We start from the raw sequence: 20465 nt of genomic DNA, 5'->3' as shown, positions 1-20465 counted from the left end.
GAAGCGTAAGTGCGCTTTTGCCAACGTGATCAATATGTTCCAGCTTGTTGTGCTCAGCCTGTGAATGATGCAGAAATGGAAATAACCTTTGTGAATATTTTATGCGAACGTAAGTGTGTCTTTTGCACACTACCGGGCCTCTCCTACATCAATAACGCAGCTTTTCATCTATTATACAGCGAGTCGATTTAAACAGAGGAATGTGAGCAAGCAGCTAGTCATTATTAATCCTGATTAATTTACTGAGCCTGGCTTTTCTGAACTGATATGAAAATGACAGAAATTACAAATGCAGCCATCAACTCTGTTTCAAAATACTGAGATAAAAGAAAGATTAACGCCGTGGACCCTTTTTTTGTGCATGTCAATATAATACAGTAAACAACTGATATTCAGGTTTCCTTGAAGACGTCTCCACAGATTTAGAAGTGGGAGATCAAAACAAAATTACTGTTTTGGTCTCAACTCTGGAGTCGAACTCCAGAAGAACTGGGCCACCTCCCAGTATGCAGTGTTGAGGAGTAGTGTGACCTACATGTAATACTACATTTTGCAGTATTTTTCTGGTAGTTCTACTTTCTTATGTTAAAAGCAGTTCAAGCAGAAATACTCTTGTATTTTTCGTGTTATTTATTTACTATGGAAGGAAGTATGGTGGCACAGTGGTTAGCACTGTTGCCTCACAGCAAGACGGTCCTGAGTTCAATTCCACCATCAAGCTGGGGTCTTTCTTTTTGAGTTTTTTCATGTTCTCCCTGTGTTTGCGTGGGTTCTCCCCAGGTACTCCAGCTTCCTCCCACAGTCCAAAGACATGCACTTAGTAGGGATAGGTTAATTGATAACTCTAAATTGCCCATAGGCGTGAATGCGGGAGTGAATGTCAGTGTGAATGGTTGTCTCTGTCTACGCGTTAGCCCTGCGACAGACTGGCGACCTGTCCAGGGTGTACCCTGCCTCTCGCCCTAAGACAGCTGGGATAGGCTCCAGCCCCCCCGCGACCCTGAAAAAGGATAAGCGGAAGCGAATGGATGGATAGAAGGAAAAAAGTGATAATAATGGTAGTAATGTAAAGGTAATGGCTCGCCTGGTAGCTCGCATTGCTGTTTCACAGAAAGTGGGTTCTGGGTCTGAATCCACCAGCCAGGTGTAGTTTGCATGTTCTGTCCCTGTGCGGACCTCAGTTTAGTTCAAAGGTTGTATTAACATGAGTTTCTGAAAACACTACTGGCAAAGAATCAAAATAGAGTTTATAAAATAAGGTAAGAGTGGACTTGGCCAGAATGTTTGTCTACTTTCTGTCCCTGACATTTAGGTGATATTCTGCCAATACATAATCTGTTTATGGTCTGCTTTGGTGATTGCGTTCTTCTTTCCAGTGTTCTAAAAAGGTCCCTTTGCAATGGGGCATTATATGATTCAATCTGATCAGTGTTTGCGGTGCTGTTGTGAGACTGGACAGGGAGTTAGAGAGAGGGCAGTTAGTGTCAGCAATAATTTATGTAGGGGAGAGCTGGGAGGTTGTGTCTTGGAGGCTGGATTTAAGATGATTAAAATTTAAAATTGAGTTTCAGTGGGTCCCCTACCTACGGGCAGCAGGGTGTTGTGGTGGTTAGCACCGTCGCCTCACAGCAACAATGTCCTGGGTACAAATCCACCTGGCTGGGGCCTTTCTGTGTGGAGCATATTCTCTGCGTGGGTTCTCTGGCTTCCTCGCACAGTCCAAAGACATGAAGATAGTGTGGTTAGGTTAATTGGTGAGTCTTTGGTTGGTTATCTGTCTCTCTGTAATAACTCTATGACAGACTGGCAACCCCCCTCAATTAATTAGCTAAGCAGAAGAAAATGGATGGATATGGATCTACTGCTGCTCAGCAGGTATTTGTTGATGTTTGCCTGTGTACATGTAAAAATGTATCTGCAGAATTGTGCATGCAGACATGACTGAGTGGACCCCATACTTCACCAACATACAATGCAAAGGGCAGAATGAAACTATCAAATATTTTACTACTTAGAAGCCTTTCAGCTGTTGAGCTAAGATCAATTTTTCTCTTAATTACACAATCTAAAGACATTCATGGTTTTTGGACTTGCTATCACACATATCGGGAAACGTCTCTCTTGACTAGTCCTAAAACAAACTGATGATGTGTGCAGAGTGTACTATGCCTCTTACCCTGAGCCCGGTTCTGCTGGAGGTTTCTTCCTGTTAAAAGGGAGTTTTTTTTCCGTCTCCCCGTGCTTGCACAACTGAATTACCCTATCAAAGCTAAGACAGGCTGCAGATAGTTTCACTGACACTGATGTTTTGATCATTTAAAATGAGAAAGGAGATTAAATCACAAGTCGTTTTCATTATAAACTGTTAGAACTTAGACTCTTTACACTTACACTGGGGAGATTATTCCATTTTCGGAATTGAATCAAATAAGACCTGAATATCTTAAACAAACAAAAAAGAAAGAAACACTTCAGTACAAGAACTGGTCTATTCAAATGACAGAGATGTGATTGGGATAATAATCTCACAAGATAAACTTTGGTATATCAAGCAGACTGACTTTATTTGTAACTTCCAACTTCCATTGTAATTAATCATCATTAATCATCACCGGGATCGCATCAGTTAACAGTGTTATTGCCGCCGTCTCTATTACCTTCACAGTCACCATCCGCTCAAATAATGAAATTACATTATCTTAAACAGGCCGGTGACAAACGCTTTAATCTGCTGTGATATTGACAATCTCATTATCAGTTACATAGTAAGTAGCTTAAATACTGAGGACATTTTGCTCGACGGTGCTTGAACAGAAAGCCCGGTCTCGGCTTCACACGTCACTGTGTAAGACAATAATGCGCTGTATGTGACATTATTGTTTCAAACCCATAGAGGCTGCATGTACATTACAACTACACTGTGGTGACAATCCGTTTGTTTGACATTCGATCACACGCAATCCAGCAGCATGAAATATTCAGCAGGAAAGGAAATGTGAACTGAAATGCGAAGTTAGCGCCGAGACAGCGAGAGAGCTTGCGTACAGGGCAGCGGCAAAGCGGACTAAATAACGTCAGGCGACACAGTCGACGTTTGCTGCGTCTTTAACCCGTATCAACACATTTTTAAACTCAGCCTGACTCTAATGTGACCTCAATCATACAATCAGCCTTTAACCAGACACTGTGTATCTGCAGGATAATTATATATTGCTTTAAACTTCAGAGGAGGACACGTAAATACAGCGAGACGACAGTGATGTGATTATATGCGTTTGAGCTTTTACACGCGACCATTTTTTGTGCTATTGATTATCGTCTTTCGTGTCGGAGCGGCAGACTGACTGCCTTAAGGTGGTGACACATCGTTGCATCAGCGACACACAGCTGCTCTTTATTGCAGTGCAAAAACAAAGGGCACGGATACTGTATCACCGCGGACACAGGGCTCGTTAGACGTATGCTTTTTCACGTTCCCAAAAGAGCGTGAACAGAACATTGCTGTTGTAATTGCTGTTATCAGGGAGACTTAATGCAACTCACGCTGTTGTGTTTGAGGTCAAAGGTCAAAATGCTTGTTAGTATGTATGAATGTTACAATTATTGTCTGTATACGCAGCAATTTCAGCTGCATTTCGACAGTCCAACATGTACAGAGTCAAAGAAATCCATTTGTGACACCTGGTCACACCTTTGTATTTGTTTAGCCAGCAAGGTATATATGAAAATGAAGGCTCATCATGCAGCTGGAATCCACGTGACTTCAAGTCAAACCATTTAACTTTTTTTTTTAATTGTTTTTTACGGTGTTTGACAAACTTGGTATGACTACTCGACTCACCCCATGACCACGAGAAAAACAGTAACAGTATTGACAACAATACATCGGTCATAATTGCTAGAGCATTTTATAAGATATTCAAGTGGTGACGTTGGTGAAACGGTGGAAAATGAGAGCAGGATTTTGTGTCTGAGCGAAGAAAGAAAAGCGTGTATGAGAAAGGAAACCGTCGTGCATTCGACTGCTCTAAGAGGAGTGTTGAACACAGTCCAACTTCCTCCGTGTCGCTTTGTGTCGTGCAGCGCAAAACGGCCAGACGATAAGTTGTTTGTGTAGGTGAAATGGAAGCTAGGTCACAAAATGTTAAAAATGTCTTTGTCTAATAGTGTAGCGCCCACTGCTTGTGGTTATACGTTCAGAAAGCCGCTTAGCAACACATACAAGTCCAGCCAGAAGCAGGGGCATGAGCAATACTGCTCGGCAACACATTCAGTCACAGTTAAAGGAAAAGAATAAAATCAGCAGAGGCTGAGATGATTAAAGCACAATCAGATCAGACACAAGCGACGTCAACCAGTGATGTCACAGCATGTGCTTTAAAAATAAATAAATCAATTTAAAAAAAAAAAAAAGGAAAATCTGCAGCTAAACAAATCACCTGGTTTCACATCACCAGCTGGTGTGTACAGATGCTTAAGTCTCAAACCCACAAAGCATGGGACAGCAGCTGTTTTCTACACTGGGTCGCTGTTGGTGGTTTATCCCCATTAACCTTCATATATATAAGGCTCTGCTGCCATCTGGTGGATGAAAGTCACGTGCCAGGTTCTATCAGGCAAACCACCAAGTATTAAAAACATTCTAGGTGGATTTACACGTGAACAGCACCTCAGCTATGAAACAATTAACAAACATTTGTAAGAAACAAAAATGTGCATGTTGATGATGAAGTTTAGTCGCTTCATGTAAATGTTTGCTTCTGCCCCACAGTGCACGAGCACAGATCACACTGTTGCACATTGTGTGGATCTGGTGAAGCCACCTGTGTGAGCTGTTAATGTGCATGTATATAAGCGCAGGCATTCTCTGTAAGTTTTTTACTTTTTTTTTTACTTTTTTTTTGCTTTGGCATGTTGATGGATTTATGAAGAAAAGCTTTTGTTGTCCCAGGAACGCAGCAATTAACTGAAATCCTGAGCAGAAAACGTTGGCAACACAAAGGCAGCGTAGCAGGAAAGTTCCATGCTTTCAGTGTGTGTGTACGTGCGCGCATGTTTGTGTTTGGAGACTGCATGTGTGCGGTGATTATGGGTTTCGGGATGAATGCCACTCTAGTCTAAAACAAGCTGTAGTAATGGCCGCTTTACTGCTGTGACTAAACATGCAAGCGCGAGTGTGAGTGTGTGTTTGTGTAAGACATCATGGGCACAAAGATCTCTTGGCACACCTGAAGTGGCTGACACACTTTTGACACACTCAGAGATACTAAAACATGATATAAATATCCAGTAACAACAAGTATTAGTGTAATACACTTATTTAAGATGAACAAATGAGCAAATAAGACTTGTAAGCAAGTATAACTGCATCCAAACCACAACTTGAGGCTCATCAACCCAAGCTGACTGGGCCAGGAGCATTGTCAGTTTTACAAAAATAACAAAAATAATAATAAAAACCAGCAAAGATAAGTGTAAGCTTACAAAAGCATCTGGATCACTTAAACAACCTGAAAAACGTCTACAAATGTAGATGATATAAAAGTAGCAAATCACTGACTGAACTGACAGATTCAGGTTTTCAGTTAGAGCTCGTTACTTTTCACCGCGAAGATCAAAAACACATACTGAACAGTAGCCACGTTATTACAGTGAAACAAAAGTCCGAGAATTAGTGAGAACAATGCGATTATACAAATAAATGAACACAGGAGTGTGTTCGGTGCTTTTTCCAGTGCTTCTTTTTGTTTAGGGACATGAATGGAGTCAGTTTTATCCACAGGTCAATAGACTGAGATAATGACTGATTATGTAAAAATAATTGTCATTTTAATCTCACATTTTCAGCATTTTTCCACTTCTTCGCTCCTCGACAGTTTTGCTTCCCCTCATTATTTGCGCCGATTCCCTCCCAAAAGCTACACAAGATCCAGTGTGTGTGAATGTGTGTCAGAGTGTGCGCGCATGTATGTGTCCCCTACGCCAAAACCAGGTCAGCAGTCATGCTCCACTTTCTCTCTCCAGAAAGTTGCGATGAGAGAACTTTTCCCCGTTGTCTCTGCTCGATCCACATCCGTGTCTGCGTGCGGTAAACGTGTCCGTTTACTGCCATCGCTCGCAAAGTTGATCCAGCATTGTTTCTGCCTCGTGGCTCTTTACTCGGCTCTTTCCGTGTGCTTTTCATTCCCTTGTGAACAGGAAGCAGAGAGAGAGAGAACGAGGGAGACGCTTCCGACATCAGATAGTGGCTGGAGTGACCTCTGAAGGGCGCTATGCAGGAAAGGTCAACAAATGTTCATCGAACTACTTTAGCGTGTTTAGTGTGCTTTGGAAAGTATCAGCATCAAAGCACTGAAGGTCTCACTGTCTGTGCCGATTGCCTCTCCTGGGCTGAGACGTGACAACGCAGGAAGTAGGACACAGCTATCCATGCCCTTGTCTACATACGTCTAAAATATCTGAATCGGTGCAGATTGTTCATCGATCGCTACTTTTTGGCACTGCGTTTTGCAACGATAGCCATATTTGCTACACAGCTATTAGTAGCTAACATGCATCTTTATGCCAGCAAACGTTTACACATTTTATGCTGAGGCGATGTTTTTCAGAGAGCACTGTTTCTTATTTGCAGATGATTCTCAGAGAGTAGGAGGTAGCAGAGTTAGGGCCACAGTTCTTTCACAGGGCTGATAATGACAGATCGTTAGTGGGAGTTAACCTCATACTGTATTTCCTCATTCGCAATTTTGTTGTCTGTGCGATAAAAAAGGAAGCAATTAAATCTCTGATTGCTGCTTACTGTAAGTGTTACTTCCCATGCAGTCCAATCTTATGGACATAAATGAGATAAAGAGGTCATTTTCCATGCCTAACCACATGTAGTACTACATAGTATATTGATAAGGAGGAGGGTTTTGGGGTTATTGCGTTTTCTTAGTAGCATGCAGGCCTATCTTTGGGAACAAATGTGTTAATCTATAGCACAACTACACTGGCATCACTGGGGAAATTTAAAGCTCATGTGAGAATCAAACCTTTCAGCTGTTACTTTTTCGGTGAAGTCACTTATATCACGGTGCCCACATAATTTGCCTTTTCCCCTTTCAAATGCACAGGCGTAAAGGTCACAATAACGTTACACAAGTGGGGGGAAAATCCAGTTTATAAAATATGGTCACTGAGAGGAAACCTCAGCCTCGGGGAGATGTGATATGTGAAAATGCGATCTCGTCGCCTACAGGAGCGAGGAGGGTGTCATATATCAACCGCTTGAAAAAAAAATAAAAGGAGGAGCAGAAGGATGGAGTGGGGTGAGAGGATGGGGGAGTTCACTGTGTTAATGCAACATTTGCTTCTTCCAAATATATGATGCTCCTCACTAGTTTTTTAGCAATAGAAAGAAGAAAGACAGGACATGTGATAAAATGGACAGAGGGGAGAAGACGGGCAGGGCAGCGCTGAGAAGTAGAGGAAGCGACTGCTCTACTTTTATGGAGTTTTTTTTCTATCGGCTCTATAACAGTAATGGATAGAGTGGTGGGGAAGCTAATGGTGAAATAAGACGTAATACAGCATGACGAGACGGGGAGGAAATCAATGCTTCTCCTCTTTTATTGTTACTGCCTTCTGTTAGAGGTGCCGTGTGAGGTCATAACGGTGAATCTGACTGAATCTTCTCACCTGTTCGAATGATATTTGGATTTCCTGATTAGATTCAAGGTCAGGATTGTTGTTCAGAGGTTGCTGTGTCTGTGATCAGTCCTACATCTCCCCCCCCCTCCTCCTTTTGTGATTATCTTTTGGATAATTTTATTTTCTAGCTTTTAAGAATCTGTCAAATGGAAAAATGAGATTTAGGGTAATCTGGTCTGTGTCCATTTTGGATTCTTCTTAGCCTGCGTGTCCTGCATGCTGATGTCTTTTGCTCTACTTTACTACGCTGTATTTTACATGATCTATTTATTCCCACATCTGAATTATTTATAACCTCTTATCAATTTTGATTCTTTAAATTGGCCCGATTCTCAGTTCCTCTCTCTATATATTATTCTTTAAATTCCCTTTTTGTAGTCTTTCATTTGTGTTAAAGAAAGATTAGACAACAACAAACTCCACTACCTCTCAGCTGGTTTGGTGTCTCTCCACTGCCTCTCCAAGCTGCTATCTTTAGACTTGTTACCCCTCCCACTCCTGCTCCGATATAGCTGAAGATAGACATTTCTAACTTTGCAGTCTTCCAAATTATCCAATCCGTCACCTAAAATTGCAAAGATTTTCTTGCCCTTGCTCCTTGTCTTAGACTCTATCTCACCTCGCTGCTGCACTCTCTATCAGCTCTCTTCTTCTGATCTAGTGGGTTTACTGACTTTTTACAGTATGCACTGTATTTGTCATATCTCCTTCGTTTGCTTTCCCAGTTCCTCTGACAGTATCTTCTCTTTTCCCTACATCTCTCCTGTTTTGTCTTTCTTACCTCTCTCACTGTGTTCTGTCTGAATCCTTTCTTCTCTCTATGCATCCTTCCTCTCTTCTTTCATCTCCCTCAGCCTGTGCCTGTACATTCTCGCTCTCAGTGTTTTTATTTTTCTCTTCATCACATGTCGTCTCCGGCATGGCAGCTCTCCTCGCCGTGTATAATGAGGACGGGGAAGAAGAACGCATCCTGATAGGATGGAGGCCGATCCCTCTCACCCTCTCTCGCCTCTCCTCCCCCTGCGTTGTCTTGCTCTGCCTCCTCATCCCTCTCTCTCCTTCCTCTTCCTCTATCTTCCCTCCTCCTCTGCTCCTGCTCTTCTTCCTCGTCATCGTCACCTTCCCCTTCAAGCACTCCTCTGGTCTCCTCGTTGTTCTGTCTTGAACCTAACCCAAGGAATCCTCCACCACCTCCACCCCCTCCACCACTTACCCCTCCTCCTCCTCCATCTTCCCTACTTCCTCCCAGCCCACCCCCCATGCTTCTTGAATGAAACAGGCTGTTCTGGCGACCACCTCCAAGTCTCCCGAGAGAGAACCCGCTCCGACTGAGCACCAGTCTCCCTCCCATACCCCCACCTCCTTGCCCTGCTGCTCTGATCCCTGCCACTGTAGCGTTCAGGAGGGCTGTGGTTCCCATTGAAGCCCTTAGCCTGGATGGAAGACTGGCACTCGATGTGGTCCGCCGGCATCGGGGGCAGCTCTGAAGGAGGTAAGCCGAGTTGAACACCACAGGCAAAGCCAGAGGAGGGGGGTTGGTCCCCTGGCTGGGAGTGATGCCTTGAGGCCCAGAGATAGGTGTGGAGGCTGTAGGGTTTGTCCCCCCACTCGTTTCTAAGTCCATAAGGAGGGCTTCAGAGTAGCTCGGGACCATCTGTTGGTTACAGCGAATGTGCCACTCCAATTCTGTCATGTCCACCGTGTTGACACGAGAGATGGCTCTGTAGCTTGTCCCATTCACACCAATGCCAATCGAAATTCCTCCTGGGTGGATTCCATTCTCAGTCCCTCCTTCAACGCCGTCCCCTCTTCCACCTCCGCCTGGCCCTCCTCCACCGACTCCCCCAACGGTATCCTCGTCCTCCCCGAACAGCTTCTCCACGTGGTAGTGGACATACGCTGTGCGGTATTCCGACACAACTCGCAGCGGCCACGACAGGAGGAAAGCTGAAGCCAGCCAGAACACCTTGTGCCTGGAGAACCACGGCTGGTGAGCCGGATCGGAGAATGCTAGGATGTGTTCGCGGAAATCCACGTTTTTAAGGTGCATTCCCTCCCTGGCCTCCATGTAGTCATCAAGCCCCTCGTTCTCCCCAAAGAAGCGTGCTCGCTTGCAATTACAGAGAAAAAAATCAAAAAGTAAAACACTGTATAAGATTTAATGCTAAATTATTACCAATATTTAAGAAATTTACTGATTCAAATGCTTCGTATTTTTGATTTAAAATGAAAATGGACATTTGTTTAAGCTTAAAAAAAATAAAGAACAAAATGAATCGCATTCATTGATCCCTCACATCTTACCTGGGTGAGGTAGGCAGCTTCAGCACGTGCACTTGAAAAGCTAAAGAACACAAAAATGAGTCACTATCTATTTCACCTTAAAAAGAAGGTAAACCTTTTAACAATCAAAGTCATACAGGTTTAAATTTGATGTCTCGCTGATACCTGAAACACTTTGTGAAACGCAGGCGAACAGCAGGGTGTTGCTGCAGGTCCAACAGCTCCTTTGACACGTCTTTGACACCATAGCGGGCGTAGTCAAACTCAGAACTTGAGGCATGAGTGTTCACCCGCTCATGGTAGACCTGAAGAAGAAAAAAGCAGGGCACGGACAAAGAGGTCGAATAATGATGAAGAAAAAAGGAGAGGAGGAAGGAAAGCAGGATGTGTGATACTAGAGGGACATTTTTATTTTCAAAATATGTTCCAGCACGAATAAAACTCAGCTGTATGGAATTTTTTGCCTTCTGTGAACAGCTGTTTGTCACAGCTCAACAACATTCACTATATCAAAAGCAGTCAGGATAACAGGAAGGGTGAAACGTGAGTGTGTAGAACCAGAAAAGTGTCCTCACCTGTGTGGTCGTATATGCATCTCCATTGCGGTATCTTGTCACCTGTCTGGTCCTCCTCACGTAGTGATAGCTGATGGCCTTCCACCAAATACAGGGTGTGGCCTGCTGAAGTCTCTGCACACGCTCGTATACTTCCTGTGTAAAACAATGAGGTAAAACAAGGCTGCTTTAAAACATGTCACAATGTTTTACACTTTCTACAACCAACTTGCTGCCTGATGTGTTAAAAACGAGATAAAGACATAACATTGCCTAAAACGTGCAATCACAGCAGAAGCAGAAAGAGTTGTTTTACTATCTGCATACAGTTTAAAGCTGTGCAGGCTGGTGATGGTTTGGTTATTGTGGGATTATTTTTGTCCTTCTATCGTTTCCTTCTTAGTAGAGACAGACAAACAGCTCTACGTTTGGAGACAGACAAAGGACAGGCCAGAAGTAACCAAAAAACAGCAAAACCCTCGGTCAGCTAATTTCCACATGTAGGGAAGGAAGCTGTATAATGACGCTCCTCATGAAATATTACAAATTTAATTCAGGCTTCCTTGAAGTGAGGATTTTCTTTTTTTAATCATTATTTTTACTGGTTTAACCATTTTAAGGATTCCAGACACAAAAAACAATCACTAAGTGAACAGATTTGTTTTTTTAATAACAGGTCTTTCTAGATTTCTCTTTCAGCGTCTTTCTGTTTCGTGCTGGAATCACCTCACTCGAGCCCATTACACCCACCTTCAAAATACAGGCTATAACTTTGACACATACCTGGAATTCAGCATGAGCCAACATGGCCGTCTTGGAGAAGCAGTGCCAACACTCCACCAGGTAAACCACATACAGCATGGCCAGGAAGGCCAGTGGGATGTACACGTAACCACTAGAACACGGACTTTCCAAATGCTGGATGTAATAGGCCGCCGAGGTGCCGTCAGCAGATACGGAGGAGGAGCCCAGAACGGGTACGCGACAGAGAGCGCACCAGGCCAGCGTGGCAAAACAGCCGTACATGAGGAGGGTCAGGAGGAGGCACTTCCAGTGGGACTCCCGACAAAGGGAAGAGGCCAGAGACTGTTGGACTGGCCGTTGCTGTGGAGGCACAGAGAGGAAAAAACAGCTGAGCCACAAGACTACACACATTGGCAGCCACGAGAGTGATAAACAACGCAACATGCCTCTAAATATGCCTCATTAATAAAGCCAGACAGGTGACAATCAATGCTGCTGAACACAAAATGTTTGTAAAGGACGCAACACAGGTTTTCTGTACCTGCTGAGGTTTTAATAACCACATTCTTCCTGTTTGGTAAACAGTGTCACATTACAGAGAAAGTGTGTAAGCTGAGGTCTTCACCAAAGGAATGCATTACGCTGCCCCACTCCCATCACAGGATAAGTGCTGCATATTAGGAACACACACACACTGCTTATGCCACTCTCTAAGTGCACACAGCCTGACTTGCACTGTGGAGACATCATATTACAGCGCACTCAAACACACACATATACGTACGCACACACATTTGAGATATACAGACATAGATGGTCTAATGCGCCTCATTCTTTTCAGTCTTGCTATCTCTATCCATACTCACGCCAGCATGCACGTTTCTCAGCACTGTAATGCAGCCAGCGGAGAGTATGTGAATAATTTAGATGAGAACGATGCTTCTAGACGGTTCTCTAGCCAACTGACTCCGCTCCAACATCAGGAGCATATCAGCATTGCTGCAGTTTGTGTGTGTGTGAATGAAGGACAGAAAGACAGACTGCTTGTGCCAAAAGGAAAAAAAAACAAACATACCTCATTTTTATGCATACCTCATAAAAACGTGATGAGAAAGGAACACATTTAACACACACCTGAACTGTTTCATGTGACAAAGGGTGCTTATTTGTGTCTGCGTTGATGTCTCCCCTGTGGTGAAGGCGACAAGGCGAAAGAGCAACAAAGCAGATGACGAAAAGAAGGAAAAAAAAGATGGGATGACACCATTGTCCTTTCCTCCTCTCAGTCAAGTCTGCTCGTCCTGTCAGCACATCACGCCCTCCATTTATCTCACACACTGGCCCCTCTCCTCCCTCCTTCTACAGTATATCACTCACACACACACTCTCATATCCTTCACTTTCTCCCTGCGCACCACAACAGAGCCTCAATTTGCTATTTGCTATATTTGCTAGCAGATCTTGGTGGATGCACAGCACACAAACACGCACAAATGTGCACCCATGATTTCAGAGGACATTTGCGCGTCTTGCCTGAAACATATACCAATGTTACTGCAAATCTTACCTTATCCTCAGCTGATAATATGTCTGTACCTTAACCTTTAATGATTTACTTTTTGTGTCTATACGTGACTGTGCAAACAGACTCAGGCTCACATTAACTGTACACACACACACAGACATTTTTCACTACTGTACGTCAAGGGCGAGCAGTGAAAGGCAGAGAGAAGGGCATCTACACTCCACCAGTCTGTTATCACTCTGCAAAAGCTGCCAAAAAGCATCCAAGTGCAGACCTTAAGATTCTAAAAATAGGTTTGCTGCCTTTAAGAAAATGAAAATGATCCGTGGTACCAACTTCATATCATATTTAATGCTTCTCGTATTCACATCTTCTTTCATTTGTTTATTCTTATGCAATCTCTTTTTCCTCCTCCTCCCCCAAATCTACTCCCCGAGCTCCTAAGCATTTTGTACCCACCAATCAGAACTTTTACCTCGCCTCACTCTGTCCTCGCCTGCCAACCCCACCCTCCATGTCTCCTCTGTTACATCCTCTTTCAAAGTCTGTCTCTAAGTGGATTGATTGGGCTAAGAGTGTAGCGTAGGGGGAGGGGATGAGGAGTGTGAGGGGAGACAGAGAACTTTTCATGAATGCAAGTATGAAAGGAAGCTAAATAAGAAGAGGAGGATGAGGAGAGAGGGAGAGAAGCTAAAGAGCCAGCAGCAGTGACAGAGTGCACCTCTCTCCAGAGAACTCCACTGCCAAAATCCATCCTTTTCCACCGTCTCCCTCCCTCTTGTGCCCTTATTTTGTCCTTCTGGCACCAAACCTCTTTTGTCGTTTACCTATTACCCAAAAGAAGAAGAAAATACTCCAGCAGTACCAAAAAAAATGTGTCAAGCATTTTCAACAAGAATCTGCAGCCGTGATGCCAGTGTGGGTACAATCAGCCCAAGACAGGAGTCAGATTATTCCTGTAAGCACTTATCCCAGTCAGCTTTTGTCAGTATGAGCCATTCTCTGTCCCACAGGTGAAGAAACCTGAGTGCCAGAGCTTTAGCACGACTTAGTGAGCATAGTCAAATAAACCAGTGCCGTAAGTCACCACACAAATTCCAGTGAAAGATGAAACATCAGAGCACTCTGTCAACCATCAACTCTGCATGACGCCAGCTATTTACAGTAATGGGAATTATACACCATATATGGGACTGAGAGGCCATTTTAATTATTACACAGCCACTAATGGAGGGTCAAATTCCAAATCCAGCAACAATGCACACAAGTAGTTGTCTTCAGAAAACTGAAAGTCTTTAGTGGAGTAGAAGTAACTTCAAAGGAGGAAAAGCTCCTACTAACACCTCCTTAGTAATTATTATTCTACCAGGATATTTGAGCCTACAACAAATAAAAAAAAAAAAAAAACCAGAGTGTGCAACTATGTGGACCAGAAAATATCTTTAGGTGAGGCAAAGGATTGCTGAAAGAACTGATTTAGAAAAAACAAACAAAGATTTTGTACTACAAAAATAGCAAAAAAGAAAACTTTACTGAAAACCAAAAAAGCTTTAATACTAAAAACAGTAATACTAGCAGGGGATTTGGAAGGCTATTGTCAATATTCAGCCCAATTCATGAATAATTATCAGCAGCAGAAACCAGGCGTGTTGCATTTGTGGGTCCTTAATTATTGTTGACTTATTATTCTCATCGTAACCATGTGACAGCTTAAAACGACAGCTTGACAACTTAGGTGAGATTTACAGCATGAACGGGAGCCACAGCTCAGTGTCCTCTGAAAGCATGCGGATTCAGTCATAGACTGTAGATAAAAGATGGTCTGAGATTGCAGGTCTAAAAGCTGAAGCAAAATTGAGTATTTTGGTCTAAATAACCCAAAATGTGATGTCCACACATGTGGACGCCACGTCCTAGGAGGTTAAAGAGGTCAAGTCAGAAAGCTGTTATACACCTTTTCGCAGTCACAGCTACGGAAAGGTACATCCAACATTTATACTGTATTTGTTTGCAAAAAGACCTCAAGTTGTCCAGAAGTCTGTGGAGAACGAACTAGGGCTGCCACGATTGCGTCGACTATTAAAAACGTCGACGACTGATTTAATAGTCGACGCGTCGTTTGAAGCTTTGTAAGATCACAAAAGACGCAGGAATAAGTACCGGTAGTAGGATTTAAGAGTGTAATAACGGACTGAAACAGAAGATGGCAGCACTGCATGTACAAGGATGCCAGCTGCCGTTAAACCCCGAAGAAGAAGAAACGGTGTCCCATATTTCATAGTGCAGCCTAGCGTAGTTTTCAATGATGGCGGCCGCTAGTTAGTTTTAATATTACTCTTATTATTCTTTCTGGGTCACAAAATAAAGTTTAACATATTTTCAGGTGAGAATGTAGCTGTGGAAACCTCAAATATCTGCTCGGTTTATCAAGATACCACATATTTTCAAAAGCGCTCCGACGTTTTCGGAGATGTCTGTTTCACCGAAACAATCTGCAAATGTCATTAAAATTTAATAAACTATCATCTTGTCGTTATTTTTAGTTAGCACATACCTTAAACACTTCAAGCTGTAAGCTAATGATAGTTATATAAGAGCAGATGCTGCTGGTGCAATAAGCTGTACGTTTTACGTCCAATGGATGCATGATCTGATTAGTCGACTAATCGCAAAAATAATCGGTGACTAGTCAAAATAATCGTTTGTGGCAGCCCTAGAACGAACAATGATCTATGACATCAGTAAACGCTTTCTTTGCTACTGAATGAACACAATCAGATGTTGTATTCACTGCAGAGTAAGGTTAACTATGTTGAATAGACTCCACTAACTTTTAGCAACGCTGATCTTTCATATATCATCTTCAGAGGAATGTTTTTTGTTTGTTTACTTAACACTGATCTGTGAATCGTTCAGGCATAAAAAGGCACCTAACTCAAAAGATGAACCAGTGTTGTGTCTACACTAAAACAAACAACAGTATTGAACAGTATCTGAAATTAACATTAAGAAACAAGAGAAAAAGTCTAGCAAAGACCTGACACAGGACCTGAGAGAGGCTGAACCTTCAGTTGATCCATCTGCTGTACACTGAAGCCTCATCAGAAACAGTCTCAGTGGACGGGTGGCTGTCAGGAAGTCATTTTTAATGAAGGGAAATGGAGCAGAGGCTGAGGTATACCAAATTACACAAGAAATGGACTGGATATCTGTGACAACAGGACGTATGGAGTGATGAATCCAAATGTGAAGATGCTGGTTCAAATAGTTTTCACGTATGTATGGATGGAGAAGGTCAGAGGAGTTACACTGTGGGCGTCTACAGCCCTTTGTAAAACACAGTTTGGCTCTGTCATGGTTTGGAGCTGCTTTCAGCCACTGGTGTTGGAGATCTTGTCAAAATTGATGGAATTACAAAGGCAGAAAAGTGCCAACAGATTTTCATCTTACCCCACTAAAATATTTACTTTCACGCTTGTTCAAATTGTACAAATCTGTTTTCCCTTACATACTGCAAGAAATGAGGGGTGACTCAAGACTTTTGCCCACCACCGACCTCCTGAAGGACTGACCAACAATCAACACTTTTGTCTATAAAAACAACTCTGGCTGCAACAGATCAAAGTGAAATCTCAGTTTCCTTGACACCATTATGCAAAGAAATCTATATAGCCCAGCCTGGAGGGTGTCATCTTTCCTATTTCATACTGAAAGTCTGAACTGCTCTCCTTAGAAGCTCTTTTGAAGAGGGCGAGTGGCTCTGACACGACATATTCTGTTGCATTAATGGCATCGTTTCAGGGTTAAATATGCATAAAACATACTACTTGACAAAGTTTTGCTGGGCTCAAAACGCAGACACTTTGACACAATCTACATTCGAGAAGCATCCCGAGCACCCACAATGACTGCAGATGGCTGTTTTTTTTATATCTTGGACCAGCTTGATCTGTGAACAAGATTTTAAAGAAGTAATTTTGAACATCCTGAGCAAACATCCGATACATCCTGCTTCTACTAACTAAAACACTCACAGGCCTTTCCCCGTTAACCGTGTTTGTGCGCTTCGCACGAAAGGATCGTACAACCCTCTCTCCGTATTAAGGTGTCTAATAGAAAACGTGTGCTGCTCTCCCGTCCTTCCGTGCTTCAGCTCATACTGATTCAGCTGGTTAGGTGTGACTGGAGCAGCTATAATTAGCAATCCTAGCGTGTGGGTGGCAAATGAAGTGAGGGAGCGAAGAAAGGAAAATGTGCTGCTGATGCTTACAGTGCTCTGCTAAAAATTATGTCATTTCAACACAACTGGAGGGAGTCATTTGGAGATGTCAGGTTTCTACTAACTGTTCGGTGGCAGCAAACAAATTATTACCACTTGATGTGGCAGCAGTGTGTCATCATACACTCATAACGCTATCATCATTATTGCTCCGTGTTGGAGTGTGCTCAGTGGAGACTACAGACCAAACAATGACATCTCCTATTCATAAATTAAATATCAGTGAAGGCAGAGGTTGGCCTATACGTGAGCCTGAATCCATGTTAGTTACAATACTGTAGATCCGAATGGTGGATGCTAAAAGTTTTCACAGAAACCTCTCAGTATAAGTCTAGTCTCCATCTGTATGTAGAAGGTCATTGCTTGCTAATATATAACTGTTATTGTAGCAAATGACAACAACAGTATCAACAAGATACTATCACAGGCATGAAGAAATAAAGAAAAATCATGTTTAATATCAAACATAATGACTGAATACAAACATTCAAACAAAGAATTGAGAGCATTGCTTGTGTGTTAATTTTAGAAAAAGCTATTCTTGTTTGTCTCTCAGCGAGTTGTAACGTTTCTCTTTGTCGAGTCAGGTTTTGTGGCTGTTGACACATTTAGTTTCTATTCTTGTTAAGTTTACATGCTTTTTTCAGCTCCTCTGGCTCTTTTCACATGACAGTTTTCCCTCGCCCTCCTGATGATGAGCGGCGTCTCATGTGGTGGAATGTAGTTTTCATGATTCGCGAGTGAAACTTAGAAGGAAATTAGAAACGCCTGCTTTGATGTGACGAACCTTCCCGCTAATGGAAATATGGCACGAGTGTTTGTATGTATGGAAGAGTATGAGCTACAATTTTAAATCTTAATCATTCAATTCTGCTTCATTTGTAGCAATGCCTGCATAAGAGTGCATACATGTATGCATTCCCATGTGGCGCAAAGTGAATGCAATTGAGGGAAATATGAGTGTGGAAACGCTTGAGTGGGAGAGTCGAGTACGATGGGGGATAGGAGGACGAGGCTGTAAACTCCACTGGGCAAAAAAACAGGAAGGAAACCAGGAGGGGAAGATGAAAAGAGTAATGGAGGCAGAGAAGAGATGCAGGTTGAAATCATTGCATTACACTGCACTGTCTGCACTGCAGGAACGGATACAGACAGAGGACTGTAAGTGAAAGGTATCTTTTAACAGGCGTTCCTAGTCCACACATTACATCCATTGGTTTATGAATTATCACTTCTCAGGTGCCAAACGCTTAATTTATCTCTTATTTTCAGTTTTATTAGTCCTTATTTGTAAGTACTGTGTATTTCAAAGTATTTGGACAATTAATACACTTACTCTGCTTGCCACCCAGCCAAGGTATTTAAAGCCCAATAAAACCAAAGTAGTCTTTTAATGGACTACTCACTTGAGAGATGAATGACGTGCCTCTCATTTTCTCTTCAGTTAATCTGTCACTGCAATTTTTATTTGAATGTTTCCAGATATGTAATTCAAATAAGCAAAAAAGGGCTTTTATTTAATGGACAACTAACATAATAGTAGCAGCCTTATAGCATTCATACATGTGACCAAGAGGCTTGCCATAAGACTGGGAGCCTTGTACTGCCTCACCTGACCACCAAGTGTGACACAAGCATATTGCCACTGGCAGGCTGCTTGCATTACAACACACCCCACCTTTGTCTTCAAATCGTTCAGTGGGAATGTGTTAGTAGCCTCTGTCACGCTAGTAAACTTGTCATAAACTCCACTGGTAAATTACATTAATAATATTTTTTTTTTTTTTCATGATAAAGTGCGTTTAAGTGGATGATGCTGATTGTTCTAAGTCTGGTAATATAGTAATCACACAGTGATTCAAGGCAAGATGTAAACATAAACATTTGAGCCCTGTGTGAGGACTTTCAGCAGCAGGAGGCAGGCTTCAGTAGTTAGGGATGTGTGTAATAAGGACAAGGATATCTGCTAATGAGCTTTGTATGTGTTCGTAAAATTAGCTGAAAATCAGAAGAAAACACACTGCTGAGTAGGTACACTGTAACATATTGTAACTCCCGGGGTGAAAATCCTGACATACTGCTAGGGTTTTCCGTGATTTCACATTACGTGTCCTTGTGTAATTCTGGCTGTAAGGTGGGTGTGTGGCTAAACTGTGATGTCACCCTCTTGCATCTCTGTGGTGACAGCTGGCAGGTAGACGTGGTCTACTATACAGAAAAGACCATCCATCCCAAGAGTAACACATCACGCAGCCCTGTCAGACATATCGCATCAATACTAAGCCCCCTACCACCCCTATCTGTTTACTAAAGCCACAGCCTGATCTCCATTCACACTAAACCAAGCTCCTCCGTGTCCTTGCGTGAGGCATCACGGAGGGAACAACGGCAAAGACATGTTTTGTCAATGAAAGAGCACACTGATAAGCGTATAAAAGCATGTACTATACATGGAGACGGCAGGCTGTTTGGGACACAGAAATTGTGTCATTGATAGTTCTTCTGTGAGCGAAAACACATCCACCTTTAGGTAAACTGGACCCTTGTTTGAAATGTAAACCCCAAGGAGACAGGAAAAAATGTCCTTACCTGCTCTCTTTCCGACCCTTCCTCCAAAATGGGCTCTTCTGCGGCGGCCGTCTCCTCCTCCGTCTGCATTTTCTTTCCTGCCACTCCTTCCCTTCCTCAGAACGGGGCACAGGCAGCTCCCTCCCCGGTAACCTCCGAAGGCAGGGACCTCCCCGGCGGAGCAGGGAGCTCGGTCACCCCATCCGCCGCAAGTCGGTATATAATTTCACGATGGCGGGGCCTGCGGCAAATAGGCATCATCTACTCCTGGTTTATAGGTAGCCCCTGCCTCCTGTCCGCATCCTCTCGCGCTGGCCCCGCTTACTGCTTTGGTTCCACCTGCTCCATCCTCCGGCTCCGCGCTCACAGAAAGACGGCACGAAGCAGCCAAAGTCAAAGCCCCGTCACCCTCCGTAACAACCGTCTCCGCTGACGCCACCTCCAGTGATGCTCGAGCTACACAAGCGTGTGTATGTGCACGTGGGAGCGCGTGACCGACAGCGCAAGGGGGTGGGGGGGCAACCGGAGTCAAGGATTTCTCCAGCTACACCCCACCGATTTTTAGAATTTTTGCGCAAAGGTGAAGAGGAGAAACGGGCAGCATCGAAGTACGGCAACCAAAACACGAATGTCCGTCTCCGTTTAACTTTATTCGGTCGTGTTTGCACCTTGCTCTGGGTCCCCATTGACGTCATATACCAACAACCCCGCCCCATCTATTCACCTGATCACGTGCACCAGCGCGAGTCTCCCCCGTAGAGCTAGACACGCGCCCACACTCAGGAGGCACGGCTCTAACTCGTACAGTACGAGCCAAATT

The 20465-nt window shown here is 43.3% G+C and overlaps 1 protein-coding gene across 1 annotated transcript; it reads right to left on the bottom strand.

Annotated features, from left to right (window-relative positions):
* Window positions 1-2538: 2538 nt before the first annotated feature.
* LOC146580436 (transmembrane protein 151A) lies at window positions 2539-20272 on the bottom strand. Its single transcript, XM_085267189.1, has 6 exons — window positions 19667-20272; window positions 11313-11633; window positions 10551-10685; window positions 10141-10280; window positions 9997-10036; window positions 2539-9802 (listed from the first exon to the last, which is right to left on the bottom strand). The coding sequence occupies exons 1-6, from the start codon at window positions 19733-19735 to the stop codon at window positions 8594-8596; spliced, it is 1914 nt and encodes a 637-aa protein (XP_085123315.1). The 5' UTR covers window positions 19736-20272; the 3' UTR covers window positions 2539-8593.
* Between the last annotated feature and the right edge of the window lie 193 nt (window positions 20273-20465).

The sequence above is a fragment of the Mchenga conophoros genome, linkage group LG3 (genome assembly GCF_057382185.1).
Source record: "Mchenga conophoros isolate Kocher_MC1m ecotype Shallow Benthic linkage group LG3, M_conophoros_male_GT1.1, whole genome shotgun sequence".
Classification (NCBI taxonomy): Eukaryota; Metazoa; Chordata; class Actinopteri; order Cichliformes; family Cichlidae; genus Mchenga; species Mchenga conophoros.
Note: the sequence above shows the minus strand (reverse complement) of the source record. Positions and strands in the feature narration are given on the sequence as shown.